This window comes from Scyliorhinus torazame, chromosome 2 (genome assembly GCF_047496885.1).
Source record: "Scyliorhinus torazame isolate Kashiwa2021f chromosome 2, sScyTor2.1, whole genome shotgun sequence".
Classification (NCBI taxonomy): domain Eukaryota; kingdom Metazoa; phylum Chordata; class Chondrichthyes; order Carcharhiniformes; family Scyliorhinidae; genus Scyliorhinus; species Scyliorhinus torazame.
In genome coordinates, this window is record NC_092708.1 from 216,160,977 (window position 1) to 216,177,348 (window position 16,372).

At 51.5% G+C, this 16,372-nt stretch overlaps 1 protein-coding gene across 4 annotated transcripts in view; it reads left to right on the top strand.

The window, feature by feature from the left end:
* The first annotated feature begins 655 nt into the window (after window positions 1-655).
* Window positions 656-16,372, top strand: part of fam117ba (family with sequence similarity 117 member Ba) — a 395,823-nt gene continuing 380,106 nt past the window's right edge. The window contains exon 1 of one of the 4 annotated variants that reach the window (XM_072483758.1): window positions 656-1,230. In XM_072483758.1, the coding sequence (XP_072339859.1) occupies window positions 822-1,230 (409 nt within the window). In that variant the 5' untranslated portion in view covers window positions 656-821. The remainder of the gene's footprint in view (window positions 1,231-16,372) is intronic. The other 3 variants (XM_072483743.1, XM_072483736.1, XM_072483751.1) reach the window with 3 other exon arrangements.

A 16,372-nucleotide genomic window follows, 5' to 3' on the forward strand; every position in this document is an offset into this window, starting at 1 on the left:
ATCAGTTAATACAATATTTAATTACTTGATTTGTAGAGATAGTTTTGTAGAGTGTCGAACTCAAATATAATCAATCGTTACTTTAATAAATTAGTTTGCTTTAAGTTGCAGACTCGTGGTTTCTTCAGGATCACACCATCAGACCAACTGCATCAACAGCAACTAGTAACGACACATATTACTAGACCACATTGGTAGTTATAGTGGGCGGTGTTTGGTCAGAATTCGGGGTGGTTGGTGGAATTAAAGCTGCTGGGAGCCTGGTCACAATAAAGGCAGTTTAACCGTCACCCCTTCGCCCGACTGTCAATCTCGCCGATCCAAATAAACGTATTCGATCCGTTTCCACCGTCTGCCGCTAGAGGGTGCACTTTACCTCAGGAAGAACCGGCCTTGTTTACATCCAATTCTCCACACCCGCTCGCAGCCCAGGCTGCCGGGGCCTTGAATGGAAGGCGGTGGAGGTCTCCCGGGGCGACGAAGGGGGCGTGGACAGCACGTGCCGCAGAAAGGGGCGGGGCCAACACCTGCTGACCCAATCAGCATCGAGGGCGTACGGTTCGGGGGGGGGGGGGGGGGCGCGCGTTCCACCAATGCCGAGCGGCGCGGGCGGAGCGGAGAGCAGAGCGCGAGCAGCGGACAGGTCCCGGCGGAGAGAAAGGACGGGGCGGCCGAGGGGGAGAAGGACGGGGCGGCCGGCAGTGGGAGGAGGACACACACCAAAGGAAGACATTTTCACTTAAAAAACCCACCGTATTGGTTTCACAGCCACACCAAAGCTGCCCGGGACCGTGCGTGAGAAATATTGTTCCTCGAGTAAAATGGCTCAGCGGGTTCGGCGGAACGGCTCACCGACCGGCGCGCTGAGCGGGAGTAGTGGCGGCGGAGGTGGCAGTGGCGGCGGGAGTAATAGTAGTAGCAGTGGTGGTGTTGGCCGCCCTCAGCCCATGAGGGCCACCGTGCCGTTCCAGTTGAAGCAGGGCAGCCCGACGAGGTGTGCGGGTGGAGCAGGGCGGCAGCAGCAGGCGGCCGCCTCGCGGAGCAGCCCCCCCAGGACTCCACAGCAACTGCACCAGGCGGCCGCCGCCGCAGCAACCAGCACCTCTCCTTGCTCCTCGCCCACCCCCCTGTGGGCCGCGGGAGCAGATTCTTCACGGGTCAGACACAGGAAATCTCCAGAACACAAGGGATCCCCAGAACGGAGGAGCCCCAACTCCCCCATCTGCAAAGGTACTGCTCCAAACACAAGTCGTCGCGGAGGCTGGGGGTAGCGTTTATCAAGTTTTTTTTTGTAATCTTCCGAAGAAACGTGATAATCGTTGAAGTTTTTAAATTGTTGTTTGTCGGACTAAGCATATAGTTCACTCTGGATGAACAAGTAACTGATGCAAACTTGGAAATTCTGTATGTTAAATTGTTTCAAATTCACTATTTATCTTTCCACTGTCGATTTTCTTCCTTCTCATGAGGGTATTGCTAGTTGGGATATGCTTGTACAGGCCATTGTTCCCGTAGATCGACACCAGGAGCGTCAGTCAGTAGGCTGTTGATCTGATAACACGACCAAGCAAGAAAGCGTGGGTTTTCCCTTGAATGGCTGCACATGCATACTTTTAAGCAGGAGTATTTGATGTTGATCAAGGCTACAGCCATTTTTCTCTTTCTCTGTATTCTCTTTCTCCCCTGCCCCCAATAGTCTTTTCACTGAGACTAAATGTAATTGTGGAACTGCTGCTCAGGGTGAGATCAGCTAATAAAACGCAGACTGCAGATCATTGCTTTGTACAGCATTTCCCCCACCACGATACAACCTTTGGTGGGGGTGGGGAAGAGGAATGTAGTTCCCCTGGTTAAGTACTGTAGTGCCATGTTTTTCAAACTTTTTTTCCGGGGACCCATTTTTACCAGCTGGCTGACCTTCAGGACCCACCATTTTCTCTTGCCTTTCATTGCGAGAGGTGAGCCTGCTTAGTCCTCACGATCACACTCCAATCGGGTTCACAGGAGGAGAGGGCTAAGTGCATATCGGGTGCAGGATTCAGCTGGTTGATTTGATGATTTGATTTATTGTCACATATACTGAAGTACAGTGAAAAGTATTTTTCTGCGGCTGAGGAATGTACACAGTATGTACATAGTGGACACACGAATAATCAACAGGGAACATTGACAAATGGTACATCGACAAAACAGTGATTGGTTACAGTGTGGAACAATGGGCCAAACAAAGCAAATACATGAGCAAGAGCAGCATAGGATGTCGCGAATAGTGTTCTTACAGGGAACAGATCACTGAGGGGGAGTCGTTGAGGAGCCTTATAGCTGTGGGAGAGAAGCTGTTCCTATGTCTGGATGTGCGAGTCTTCAGACTTGTGTACCTCTGCCTGACGGAAGGGTCTGGAAGAAGGCAATACCTGGGTGGGAGGGGTCTATGATGATGCTGTCTGCCAACCTGAGGCAGCGAGAGGTGTATACAGAATCAATATGGGGGGCAAGTTTGTGTGATGCGTTGGGTTGAGTTCACCACAGTCTGCAGTTTCTTGCCATCTTGGACTGAGCCGATGCCATACCAGGCTGTGATGCAGCCGGATAGGATGCTCTCTATCGCACATCTGTAGGAGTTTGTGAGAGTCGATGCAGACATGCCAAATTTCTTTAGTTTCTGCAGGAAATAGAGACGTTGTTGGGCTTTCTTGACTTGCATCAATGTGAGTGGACCAAGACAGACTGTTGGCGATGGTGACTCCCAGGAACTTAAAGCTATCAACCATCTTCTCTTCGGAGCCATTGATGCAGACAGGGGTGTCTGTCGTGCTGCGCTTCCTGAAGTTGATTACCAGTTCCTTGATCTTTCCAACATTTAGAGAGAGGTTGTTTTTGGTGCACCACGCAACCAAGTGATTTATCTCCCTCCTGTAGTCTGATTCGTCATTGTTTGAGATGGGGCCTACCACAGTCGTATCATCCGCAAACTTATAGATTGAATTTGAGTTAAATGTTGCCACACAGTCATAGGTGTATAGGGAGTACAGTAGAGGACTGAGCACACATCCTTGCGGGGCTCTGGTGTTGAGGACCATTGTGGTAGAGGTGCTGTTGCCTATCCTGACAGATTGCAGTCTGTTGGTGAGGAAGTCGAGGATCCAGCTGTACAGGGAGGTGTCAAGTCCAAGATTGCAGAGTTTGGTTATTCGTCTTGTTGGGATAATGGTGTTGAAGGCAGAACTGTAGTCTATGAACAGCAGTCTTGCATAGGTGTCCTTGTTGTCGTGGCGTTCAAGTGTTGATTGCAGAGCCAGTGAGATAGCGTCTGCTGTGAACTGGTTGCGTTGATAGGCAAACTGCAGTGGATCGAGACCGTCTGGGAGGCTGGCAGTGATCGGTCTCATGACAAGCCGCTCAAAGCATTCTATGATAACAGACGTTAGGGCCACCGGTCGGTAGTTGTTGAGACAGGCTACCATGTTCTTCTTTTGGTACTGGTATTATGGTGGCCTTCTTGAAGGAGGTGGGGACCTCTGAGCGGAGGAGTGAGGTGAAGATATCTGCGAATACACTAGCCAGCTGGTCTGCGCAGGCTGAGTGCTCGCCCAGGGACTCCGTCGGGGCCCGTCACTTTCCACTGATTCACTTTCAAGAAGGCAGCTCTTACCTCTTGAGGCTGTAATAGTAGGTTTGGGTGTGCCAGGGCTGTTGGTGCAGGTGGCACTGATACATTGGTTGACTGCTCAAAGCGGGCATAGAACTTGTTCAGATCATTGGGTAGGATCATCCTTTGTGCCGTCTTCGTCGTTGTGAAGAGCAAAAGCAACAAAATGCTTGTTTTACTCTGCTCCGGATACTCCACAGATCCTACTCCCAGAATGTTGACAGCCTCATTGACTTGTGCTGTGTTTTTAATATGCTGTCACAGCTGAGGAGCAGAAGCTCAGTTTCTGCATTTGGAGTCAGCTGCAAGTTAACAGCTGATTTTTAAGTGGGACATGAACCCGGAGATGTGTGGGTCCGACAGGTCGATCTCCCTGTTGAATGTGGATGCGGAGTTGCTGGCCAAAATCTTGTCCTCCAGGATTGAGGATTTGTGTTCCGGACGTTATTGGGAAGGACCAGACGGGGTTTGTTAAGGGTAGGCAGTTGGTGGCCAATGTAAGAAGGCTGTTAAATGTGATCATGATGCCCCCGGAAGGTAGGGAGGTGGAGGTAGTGATCACAATGGATGCAGAAAAGGCTTTTGATTGAGTAGAATGGGACTATCTGTGGGAGATACTGGGACGGTTCGGATTTGGGCGGGGCTTTATTGACTGGGTCAGGTTACTGTATCAGGCTCCTGTGACAAGTTTGCGGACAACTTCGGACTAATTTAGACTGCACCCGGGGACGAGACAGGGATGCCCCCTCTCCCCACTGTTGTTTGCGCTGGCTATAGAGCCGTTGGCAATTGCTCATGAGAGCCTCAAGGGGCTGGAGGGGACTGTTCCCGGGGGTGGGTTGGGGGTGGGGGGGGAGGGAGCACAGGGTTTCTCTCTATGCGGATGATCTGCTTCTGTATGTTTCAGACCCAGTAGAGGGGATGGAAGAAATCATGAAGATTCTAGGAGAATTCGGCCGGTTTTCGGGTTATAAGTAAATATGGAAAAGAGTGTGATGTTTGTGGTTCAGGCGAGGGGACAGGATGGGCGACTGGGAGAGCTGCCGTTTAGGTCAGTAGGGGGAAGTTTTAGGTACCTGGGCATCCAAGTGGCGCGGGAATGGGACCGGCTGCATAAATTGAATCTGGCCCGGCTAGTGGACCAAATGAAGGACGATTTTCGGAGATGGGATGCGCTTCCGTTGTCTCTGGCCGGGAGGGAGCAAATGGTGAAAATGACAGTCCTCCTGAGATTCCTATTTGTATTTCAGTGTCTCCCCATCTTTATTCCACGGTCCTTTTTTGAGCAGGTCAACAGAGTGATCACTGGCTTCGTCTGGGCGGGCAAGACCCCATGGGTAAGGAAGGTAATGCTCGGGGAGAGGGCGGGCTGGCGCTGCCAAATTTTAGCAACTATTACTGGGCGGCTAATATAGCCATGATCAGGAAGTGGGTGGTGGTGGGGGGGTCGGCATGAGTACGTATGGAGGCGGCTTCTTGTAAGGGCACCAGTCTGGGGGCATTGGTAACTGCACCTCTGCCGCTTCCGCCGGCACGGTACTCCACCAGCCCCGTGGTGGTGGCAGCCCTGAGAGTTTGGGGCCAGTGGAGGCGGCATGTGGGAGCATCGGTCTGGGCCCCAATTTGTGATAATCACCGGTTTGCCCCGGGGAGTATGGAGGGGGGGGGGTTCCGGTTATGGCGGAGAGCGGGGATTGAGAGGATGGGGGATGTGTTCATAGAGGGGAGCTTTCCGAGTATGAGGGCGTTGGAGGAAAGGTTTGGGCTGGCGAGGGGAAACAAATTCACCTATCTGCAGATGCGAGACTTCCTTCGTAAACAGGTGTCAACCTTCCCGCTCCTACCGCTGAGGGGGATTCAGGACAGGGTAGTTTCCAGAGGGTGAGTAGGGGAGGGGACGTCTCGGACATCTATAAGGAGCTTATGGGGTTGGAGGAGACGCAGACAGAGAAGCTGAAGCGCAAGTGGGAGGAGGAGCTGGGAAGTGAGATAGAAGATGGTCTATGGGCTGAGTAGAGTCAACGCATCCGCAACATATGCCAGGCTCAGCCTGATGCAATTTAAGGTTGTTCACCGGGTTCACATTACCGTGGCCCGGATGGGCAGATTCTTTGGGGTAGAGGACAGGTGCACAAAATGCACAGGAGGACCAACGAACCATGTCCACATGTTTTGGACATGCCCAAGCTGAGGGAATTTTGGCAGGGGTTTGCAGATGTCATGTCCACTGTGTTAAAAACAATGGTGGCCCTGAGTCCAGAGGTGGCGTTTTCCGGGGTGTCGGGAGATCCGGGAATCCAGGAGGAGAAAGAGGCAGGTGTTCTGGCCTTTGCTTCCCTGGTAGCCCGGAGACGGATACTATTGGCATGGAGGGACTCAAAGCCCCCGAAGTCAGAGACCTGGCTGTCAGACATGGCTAGCTTTCTTTGTATGGAGAAAATTAAGTTCGACTTGAGAGGTTCACTGTTCGGGTTCACCCGGAGGTGGCAACCGTTCGTCGACTTCTTAGCGGAAAATTAATCATCAGCAGAGGGAGGGGGTAGTAGTTTAGGTTAGAGTAGGGGGGTAGTAAGAATGGAACCCGTATGAAAGGTTTTTGCACTGTTTATGGTTTCATGTATATTGTTTATTTTGTTGTTGCTATACCAAAAATACATCAATAAAATGTTTATTTTTAAAAAAAAAAACTGATTCTGGGATCTCAAACTCAACAGATGTTTCACCCCCCTCTTCTCTCAAAATCTTAAACTTCTCTGGAAAGTAGCGACCAAAATTGTTGATCAGCGCAGCCAGATGCAACTGAATAAGGCCTGCCAGTCCATTTACTAATGCCGACTAATGCTGTTTTCTTCGATGTGCTGAAGCAGTGTGGGAAACGTGTAGTAATTTTGGCTTTGCACTTGCAATTGCCAAACTTTCAATGTCTTTTGGAAAGCCACGATTTCTTCAGTGCCGAAAGCAATCATCCTTCCCTTGCAATTTGAAGTTCAGTTCATTTACAATTGAAAAGATGTCTGCAAGGTAAGACATAGTTAGCATCCAAGTTTCAACAGCAAACAAATCATCCAGAGAGAGCAATTTCTTGAGGAGTAAAGCGTGGATTTCGTACCTCAGTTTGTAAACTCTTGAGTAGCACCCGACCCCTTGACGGCCAACGTACTTCTGTGTGGAATAATAGATGTGTGCTCAGCCCCCATATCTGACACATAGTGTCAGAAAGTCTGGTATTGAGTGGGCTGAAATTCACAACTTGCACAATTCCTTTCACCACCACTTCAAAATCGAATGGAATTCCTTTCGATGCCAGTGCCTCATGGTGAATAAATCAATGATTTCAACCAATGTCCTGACCAGCTGCCTTCTTAATCCTTAATACAATTCTGCTGTTTTTCCCAGTCATGTTGGCTGCTCCATCGCTTGTGATTCCTCTGCAACGAACCAAGTCGAGCCTGCACTTTCCAACCACAAAACCATTCAATGCTTAAAAAACCTTGGCGCCAGTCGTGTGGGTTGGTAAAGTCAGGTAGCATAGCTAATCTTCAACAAATACATTGTGCCAAACATATCTAACATAAACTAGCAAGGTTGCACAAGGCGCCAGTCGTGTGGGTTGGTAAAGTCAGTTAGCATTCCTAATCTTCAACAAATTCATTGTGCCAAATATATCGAACGTAAACTAGCAAGGTTGCACAATCTGAAACGTCTGTACTTTCATTTAGTTATGTTGAGAACTCCTGCGCTGATTTTAAACGAGAAATAAGCTGGGCTTCTAAATTCTCAGCAACATCAGATTCTGCAAGCCACTGTGTTGTTACTAAGCATTTCGCTTTTTCAACGAACCTCTCATCTGTGACCGTGCAAACTATCTAATGCTGCAGGGAGAATTAATCTCTTTGCTACAGTGTGGGGCATTTTCTCTTTAGCTACACGGTAAACTATCATGCAAGAAGCTGATTGTACTTTGTCATTCAATGTAACATTTCAGCTGATGATTTAAGTTCTCGCTGCATGCTTTAAAAAAAAAAAAAATCCAGAGGTTTGTCCTCTAACTCGCCATGCTTTGTCTTCAAATGCCTTTGAAGTTTTGAGCGTTTTAAACTTTCATTTGCCAGCACTTCCCTGCATATAACACACATGGGCTTTGCATCGGCACAATTAATAGATCTATACTGTAAAAAATTGTCTTTACTCTGCTTTGTGTCTGATTTCAGCTTCTTCATGGGCTGTTCACCAGAGGCCCTTGCTTTGTCCTGTTGTGGACCCTCCTGAGCAGCTCTCCAGCACTGCTTTGTCCTGCTGTGGATTCTCCAGAGCCACTCTCCCCTGCAGGTTTAGTTGTGAGATCCTGGCCTGTTTCTGTGCCTGGCCCCCTCTTCCTTATAACAAAACTATCCATTTTAAATTTAACTTGTTTGCTGCTGACAAAATGGAGGAATCACAAACGGCCAAAGCACGTGGCGTCAGTGTTTGGGGCATGTGACACCTCTGCCTTGCTTCAGGCAGGAAGATTACAATGATTTTTTAAAAATCATCTGCGTCAGCGCGCTGACATCAGGGGGAGGAGGTGATTTTCACTGAGTTCTGTGCATGCGCACCGATGAGTGGGCACGCATGCGCAGTGCGCCCGCGTTTTTTTAAAATCTGGTTGCGGCCATCATTTTCAAAGCTGCTCGCAGCTGTCATTGTTAAAAGCCGGCTGTTGTTTGTGAATTCACGCGATCGGGAACGCCACGATGGACGGTTCCGTGACCCCCACTTTGAAAATGGCTGCTGTAGTGTGTGTGTTGGGTGCATACTTGGAGATGTGTATGATTCTCATTCATTTTCCTACCCTAGTCTCGCTAAAAAATTAGGGAGGCAATCAGGAAGTGAACCAATTTAAGGGGTAACCATTGTTTTTTTTTCTTCCCGTTTGTCATCAGAAAGGCATCATGAAAGAATATATGCTTCCTAATATTGTTTGCTGTGAGAATCTGAACAAGACACATGGATGAGAGCAGAGCTATTCAGGGGAATCCCCTTATTGATACAACCACAGGACATTGGTTTCACTGACTAGAAGCAAAGCTCCAGGAGAATAATTTAAATTGTGGTTACTATGTAATTTCTTTGCTTGGAATGAGAGGTAAATATGTGGGATAGATCTAAAACCTAGTGCATGTCCACTTTTTTTTAATATGCTCTCCTCATTTTTAGTGTGTTTTGTTGCATTTGTGTTTTGTAGTATGAATTTAGCCAGTCCAGTGGTATCTTGTTTTAACTGAGGTACTGGAATTCAGTTTGCTCTAGTGTCTGTTTAGATACTGTTAGTGTCCTCTACTGACGGCTTCTAATGTCCTTGTTGAAACTGTTTTGAATGTTCACCAGAGCATTGCCATTAAAAACTAACAGAAAATGCAAGAAACACATGGCAAATTTTTTTTATTTTTTTTATAAATGTTTTATTGAAATTTTTTTCCCCAAACAACAATTTTTCCCCTCTTACAAAGCAAACGCAACAATAACAATACAGAAATTTTAAACAATACACAAGTAACAAAACCCCTTTATCTTTGACCTAAACTAACCCCCCCCCCCCCCCCCCCCCCCCTGGGTTGCTGCTGCTGGTCATCTGTCTTCCCTCTAACGTTCCCCTAGGTAGTCGAGAAATGGCTGCCACCGCCTGGTGAACCCTTGAGCCGATCCTCTCAGGGCAAACTTTATCTGCTCCAGTTTAATGAACCCCGCCATATCATTTACCCAGGCCTCCAGTCCGGGGGGTTTCGCCTCCTTCCACATGAGTAGGATCCTGCGCCGGGCTACTAGGGACGCAAAGGCCACAACGTTGGCCTCTTTCGCCTCCTGCACTCCCGGCTCTTCCGCAACTCCAAATAGAGCTAACCCCCAGCCTGGTTTGACCCGGGCCTTCACCACCCGCGAAATCACTCCCGTCACTCCCTTCCAATACCCTTCCAGTGCTGGGCATGCCCAAAACATATGTGCGTGGTTTGCCGGGCTCCCACCACACCTCCCACATTTGTCCTCCACTCCAAAGAACCTGCTCAATCTTGCTCCCGTTATGTGTGCTCTATGTAGCACCTTAAATTGAATCAGGCTAAGCCTGGCGCATGAGGAAGAGGAATTTACCCTGCTTAGGGCATCAGCCCACATACCCTCCTCTATCTCCTCCCCTAGTTCTTCTTCCCACTTTCCTTTTAGTTCGCCCACCGACTCCTCCCCCTCTTCCCTCATCTCTCGGTAAATCTCTGACACCTTGCCCTCTCCGACCCACACCCCTGAAAGCACCCTGTCCTGTATCCCCTGTGTCGGGAGCAACGGAAATTCCCTCACCTGTTGTCTAGTAAATGCCCTCACCTGCATATATCTCAAGAAATTTCCCTGGGGCAACTTATACTTTTCCTCCAATGCTCCCAAGCTCGCAAAAGTCCCATCTATAAATAAATCTCCCACCCTCCTAATTCCCAACTGGAACCAGCTCTGAAATCCTCCATCCATTCTTCCTGGGGCGAACCTATGGTTGTTCCTGATTGGGGACCCCACCAGGGCTCCCCGCACCCCTCTCTGTCGCCTCCACTGTCCCAAGATATTCAATGTTGCCGCCACCACCGGGTTTGTGGTAAACTTTTTAGGTGAGATCGGTAGCGGCGCCGTCACCAGCGCCTCTAAACTCGTCCCTTTACAGGACTTTCTCTCCAGTCTTTCCCACGCCGCTCCCTCACCCTCCATCATCCATTTACGTATCATTGCCACATTGGCGGCCCAATAGTAATCGCCCAAGTTCGGTAGTGCCAATCCTCCTCTGTCCCTACTACGCTGAAGGAACCCCCTCCTTACTCTCGGAACTTTCCCTGCCCACACGAAGCTCGTGATGCTCCTGTCTATTTTATTAAAAAAGGTCTTAGTGATTAGTATAGGGAGACATTGAAATACAAATAAGAACCTCGGGAGGACCATCATCTTAATTGCTTGCACCCTGCCCGCCAGCGATAGAGGCTGCATGTCCCACCTCTTGAAGTCCTCCTCCATTTGTTCTACCAACCGTGTCAGATTAAGTCTGTGCAAGGTTCCCCAACTCCTAGCGATCTGAATCCCCAGGTATCGGAAGTTTCTTTCCACTTTCTTTAGAGGCAAGCCTTCTATCTCTCTACTCTGGTCCCCTGGATGTATCACAAATAATTCACTCTTCCCCATGTTTAGCCTATACCCCGAGAAATCCCCGAACCCCCTCAAAATTCGCATAACCTCTATCATTCCCCCCGCTGGGTCCGACACGTATAACAATAGGTCATCCGCATATAACGAGACTCGGTGTTCTTCTCCCCCTCTAATCACCCCTCTCCATTTCCTGGAGTCTCTCAACGCCATGGCCAGAGGTTCAATTGCCAACGCGAACAACAATGGAGACAGCGGGCATCCCTGTCTTGTTCCCCTATATAGTCGGAAATACTCCGATCTATGTCGAAACACATGGCAAATTTAATCGCATCTGGGAAGATAAAAACTGAGTTACCATTTCGAGTAGATGAGCATTGGTTGGAACATAAAAGGACATCAACCTGAAATGTCAAATCACTTTCTTGGTCGTCTGACATGAGTATTTCCAGCATTTTCAGATTTCAACTATTTGCAGTATTTATCTTGTAAATCAGCTTTTCAAGATCATAGTACATGGGGGGTGCGGAGATTAGGTTGAACTGTTCATTGTTGAATGGAAGTTGCTAAGTTTAAATTTACCTGTGCAAGACTTTTGCATTTTGGAGTTGTCCTGTTCTATATAGAAAGTCTTGTCACCAGGCTGTACCTGATACAAGTAACAGTCTGTGTCTGTGCAGCAAGACCTGGATGGTATGCAGGGTTATGCTAAGTGACAAGTTACATTTGCCCCACACAAATGCCAAGCAATGAACATCTTTAAAAGAAAAAAAAAATGTTTTTATTAAAGTTTTCGCAAAATATGAACAACAAAATGTAAAAGGAACCCTACAATAGGATTAAATACAAAAGAAAACAACCCAGTGCCCCCCCCCCCCCCAATACATAAATAATATATTAACACCCGCCGAAACACATAGCAAACATAGCAAATATATACACCCCATCAGATTCCCCAGTATAGACAACCAAAAAATAAAATAGACCCCCCCCCCCCGGTTGCTGCTGACCATTGTCTACCATTCCGCCAGGAAGTCCAAGAACGGTTGCCACCGCCTGAAGAACCCTTGCACCGATCCCCTGAAGGCAAATTTCACCCTCTCCAATTTAATAAAACCCGCCATATCGTTGATCCAGGATTCCACGCTTGGGGGCCTCTCATCCTTCCACTGAAGAAGAATCCTTCGCCGGGCTACCAGGGACGCAAAGGCCAGAATACTGGCCTCTTTCGCCTCCTGCATTCCCGGCTCCTCTGCAACCCCAAATATTGCGAGTCCCCAGCCCGGTTTGACCCTAGATCCTACCACCCTCGACATCGTCCTCTCTACGCCCTTCCAAAATTCCTCCAGCGCTGGGCATGCCCAGAACATATGGGTGCGGTTTGCTGGGCTCCCTGAGCACCTAACACACCTATCCTCGCCCCCCAAAAATCGTCTCATCCTTGTCCCGGTCATGTGTGCCCTGTGGAGCACCTTAAACTGTATGAGGCTGAGCCTTGCGCACGAAGAGGAAGAGTTCACCCTCCCAAGGGCATCTGCCCACGTCCCCTCCTCGATCTCCTCCCCCAACTACTCCTCCCACTTCCCTTTCTGCACCTCCATCGAGGCCTCCTCCTCCTCCTGCATCACCTGGTATGTTGCCGAGATCTTCCCCTCTCCAACCGACGCCCCCCGAGAGCACCCTGTCTTGTACCATGCGTGGCGGCAGCAGCGGGAATTCCACCACTTGCCGCCTGGCAAACGCCCTTACCCGTAGATACCTAAAGGCGTTTCCCGGGGGGAGCCCGTACTTCTCCAGCTCACCCAGGCTCGCAAACTTCCCATCCACAAACAGGTCCCCCAACCTTCTTCTTATCCCTGCCCTGTGCCACCCCGAAAACCCTGCATCTATTCTCCCTGGGACAATCCGGTGGTTCCCCCGCATCGGGGTCCACACCGAGGCCCCCCTTCCTCCATTGCCCCAAATTTTGAGGGCAGCCGCCGCCACCGGGCTCGTGGTATACCTCATTGGAGGGAGTGGCAGCGGCGCCGTTGCCAGTGCCTCCAGACTCGTACCCTCACAAGATGCCGTCTCCAGCCTCTTCCATGCCGCACCCTCCCCCTCCATCACCCACTTGCGCACCATCGCCGCATTGGCGGCCCAGTAGTACCCACAAAGGTTGGGCAGCGCCAGACCCCCCCCCCCCAAATCCCTTCTCCACTCCAGGAACACCCTTCTCACCCTCGGAGTCCCTCGTCCCCACACAAACCCTGTTATGCTCCTGTTGACCCGCCTAAAGAAGGCCTTCGGGATAAGAATGGGGAAGCACTGGAACAGGAACAAAAACCTTGGGAGCACCGTCATCTTGACTGACTGCACCCTACCCGCCAGGGACAGCGGCTACGCGTCCCACCTCTTAAACTCCTCCTCCATTTGCTTCACCAGCCTCGTGAAATTAAGTCTATGCAGGGCCCCCCCAGCTCTTGGCCACCGGGACCCCCAAATACCTGAAACTCCTCTCCGCCCTTTTTAGTGGGAGCTCGCCAATCCCCCTCTCCTGGTCCCCTGGGTGAACCACAAACAACTCGCTCTTCCCCATGTTGAGCTTGTACCCTGAGAAATCCCTGAACTCCCTGAGGATCCTCATTACCTCCGGCATTTCCCCCACCGGGTCCGCCACATATAGCAGCAAGTCGTCCGCATAGAGCGACACCCTATGCTCCTCCCCACCCCGTACCAGCCCCCTCCAGTTCCTCGACTACCTCCGTGCCATAGCCAGGGTTTCAATCGCCAGTGCGAAGAACGGGGGGGGACAAGGGACACCCCTGCTTCGTCCCTCGATGCAACCGAAAGTACTCGGACCTCTTGTTCGTGGCCACACTCTCCATCGGGACCTCGTACAACAACCTAACCCACCTGACGAACCCCTCCCCAAACCCGAACCTCTTCAGCACCTCCCACAAGTATCCCCACTCTACCCAATCGAAGGCCTTCTCAGCGTCCATCGCCACTATTATCTCCGCCTTCCCCTCCCTCGCCGGCATCATCATAACGTTCAGGAGCCTCCGCACATTCGCGTTCAACTGCCTCCCCTTCATGAACCCCGTCTGGTCTTCGTGGATGACCTGCGGCGCACAATCCTCAATTTTCGTAGCTAAGACCTTCGCCAGCACCTTGGCATCTACATTTAGCAACAAAATTGACCTGTAAGACCACACTGCAGGGGATCCTTGTCCCGCTTCATGATCAAGGAGCTCAGTGCCCGGGACATCGGCGGGGGCAAAGCCCCCCCCCCCGCCTCATTGAAGGTCCGAAACAGCAACTGGCCCAACAGGTCCACATATGTTTTTTAAAATTCAACCGGGAAACGGTCTGGCCCCGGTGCCTTCCCTGCCTGCATGCTCCCTATCCCTTTGGCCAGCTCCTCCAGCCCAATCGGGGCCCCCAATCCCGCCACCAGTCCCTCCTCCACCTTCGGGAACTTCAGTTGGTCTTGAAAGCTGCCCATCCCTCCCTCCCTCCCGTGGGGGCTCGGACCGATACAGTTCCTCATAAAAGTCCCTGAAGACCCCATTGATGCCAACCCCACTCCACACCACACTCTCCTCCCAAAATCCTTAATTCTCCCTAGCTGCATCCTGCTTCTGAAGCTGATGCGCCAGCATCCGACTTGCCTTTTCCCCATACTCATAAATCGCCCCCTGGACCTTCCTCCACTGCACCTCCACCTTCTTGGTGGTTAACAGGTCGAATTCGGCCTGGAGGCTACGCCTCTCCCTCAACAATCCCTCCTCCGGCACGTCCGCATACCTCCTGTCTACCATCACCATCTCCCCCACCAGCCTCTCCCTCTGCTCTCTTCTCTCCTTGTGGGCCCTCATGGAGATCAGCTCTCCCCTAACCACTGCCTTCAGGTATCCCTCTATGCTTCTTCGGACCCGCTCGCTCACCACCTCGTCTGCCAACAGCCCCACCTCCAAGCGCCACAATGGGCGCTGGTCCCCCTCCTCCCCCAGCTGTAGGTGTATCCAATGCGGGGCGTGATCCGAAATGGCTATCGCCGAGTACTCGGTATCCTCTACTCTCGCTATCCGCGCCCTGCTCATAGCAAAAAAGTCGATCCGGGAATAGGCCTTATGAACGTGCGAGAAGAATGAAAATTCCCTCGCCCCCGGCCTTGCAAATCTCCAAGGGTCCACCCCTCCCACCTGGTCCATAAACCCCCTCAGCACCTTAGCCGCCGCCAGCTTCCTACCCGTCCTAGACCTGGAGCGATCCAGTGCCGGATCCAATACCATGTTAAAGGTCCCCCCCCCATTATCAGGCAGCCCACTTCCAAGTCCGGGATCCGACCCAACATGCGCCGCATAAAACCCGCATTGTCCCAGTTCGGGGCGTACACGTTGACCAGAACCACCCTCTCCCCTTGCAGCTTACCACTTAGCATTACGTACCTGCCGCCATTGTCTGCCACAATGCTCGACACCTCGAACGACCCCCTCTTTCCCACCAAGATCGCCCCCCCCTCCCCCTGATTTTTGGTATCCAGCCCCGAATGAAACACCTGGCCTACCCACCCCTTCCTCAGTCTTACCTGGTCTGCCACCTTCAGGTGTGTCTCCTGGAGCATGACCACATCCGCCTTCAGGTGTGCGAACACCCAGGCCAGCTTGACCGGCCCGTTCAGCCCCCTTGCGTTCCAGGTTATCAGCTGGATCAGGGGGCCACCCGCGCCCCACGCCCGGCCTGTTCCCCAAGGCGGCAGACCCCCGTCCCAACACCCTCTACTCGCTCCAGCTCCCCCTTGACCATACCAGCAGCAACTCGGTTCTCCCCCCACTCCCCAGCTATGACCCCTCCTAGCTGCATTGCTCCCCCCACTGCACTCCCGCAAGTCAGCTGACTCCTGACCCCGGCCGCTCCCGCCTCTCCTTCGACTCCTCCCATTGTGGGACTTCCACTCCCCCTCCATTACCCATCAGCTGGTTCTCCGCCTCCCCCTTCCATCCCAAGCGCGGGAAAAAAAACATGTTTCCCTGCCCCGGCCCCGCCCCCTCCAGCCTTCAGCGCGGGGAAAAGCCCGCGCTTTCCACCTGCCCAGCCCCGCCACCTCTGACGCAGCTCCTTTTACAAGCCCAGTCCCCTCACCCCCGACTCGGGCATCACCCTCCCCCGCAGGGCCCCATCCCCCCTACTGGCCATCCACCCCTACTCCATTTACTTGCCCCCCTCCAAGAGCCCACCCGACAGACCCAACCAAAACAGTGCCCAACCCACCCTAATCACCCACACCAAATCAAAAAGAAACAAGAGCAAAGAACCCCCCCTCAAAATATAACACACCAACAGCAATCCCCGACCACCCATCCCGACCCTAGGCCCACGCCTCCTCCGGAGACTCAAAATAATAGTGCCGGCCCTTGTAGGTGACCCACAGTTGCGCCGGCTGCAGCATGCCAAACTTCACCCCCTTCCTGTGCAGCACCGCCTTCGCCCAGTTGTACCCGGCCCTCCTCTTCGCCACCTCCGCGTTCCAGTCCTGATATATTCGAACCTCCGCGTTCTCCCACCTGCTGCTCCTCTCCTTCTTGG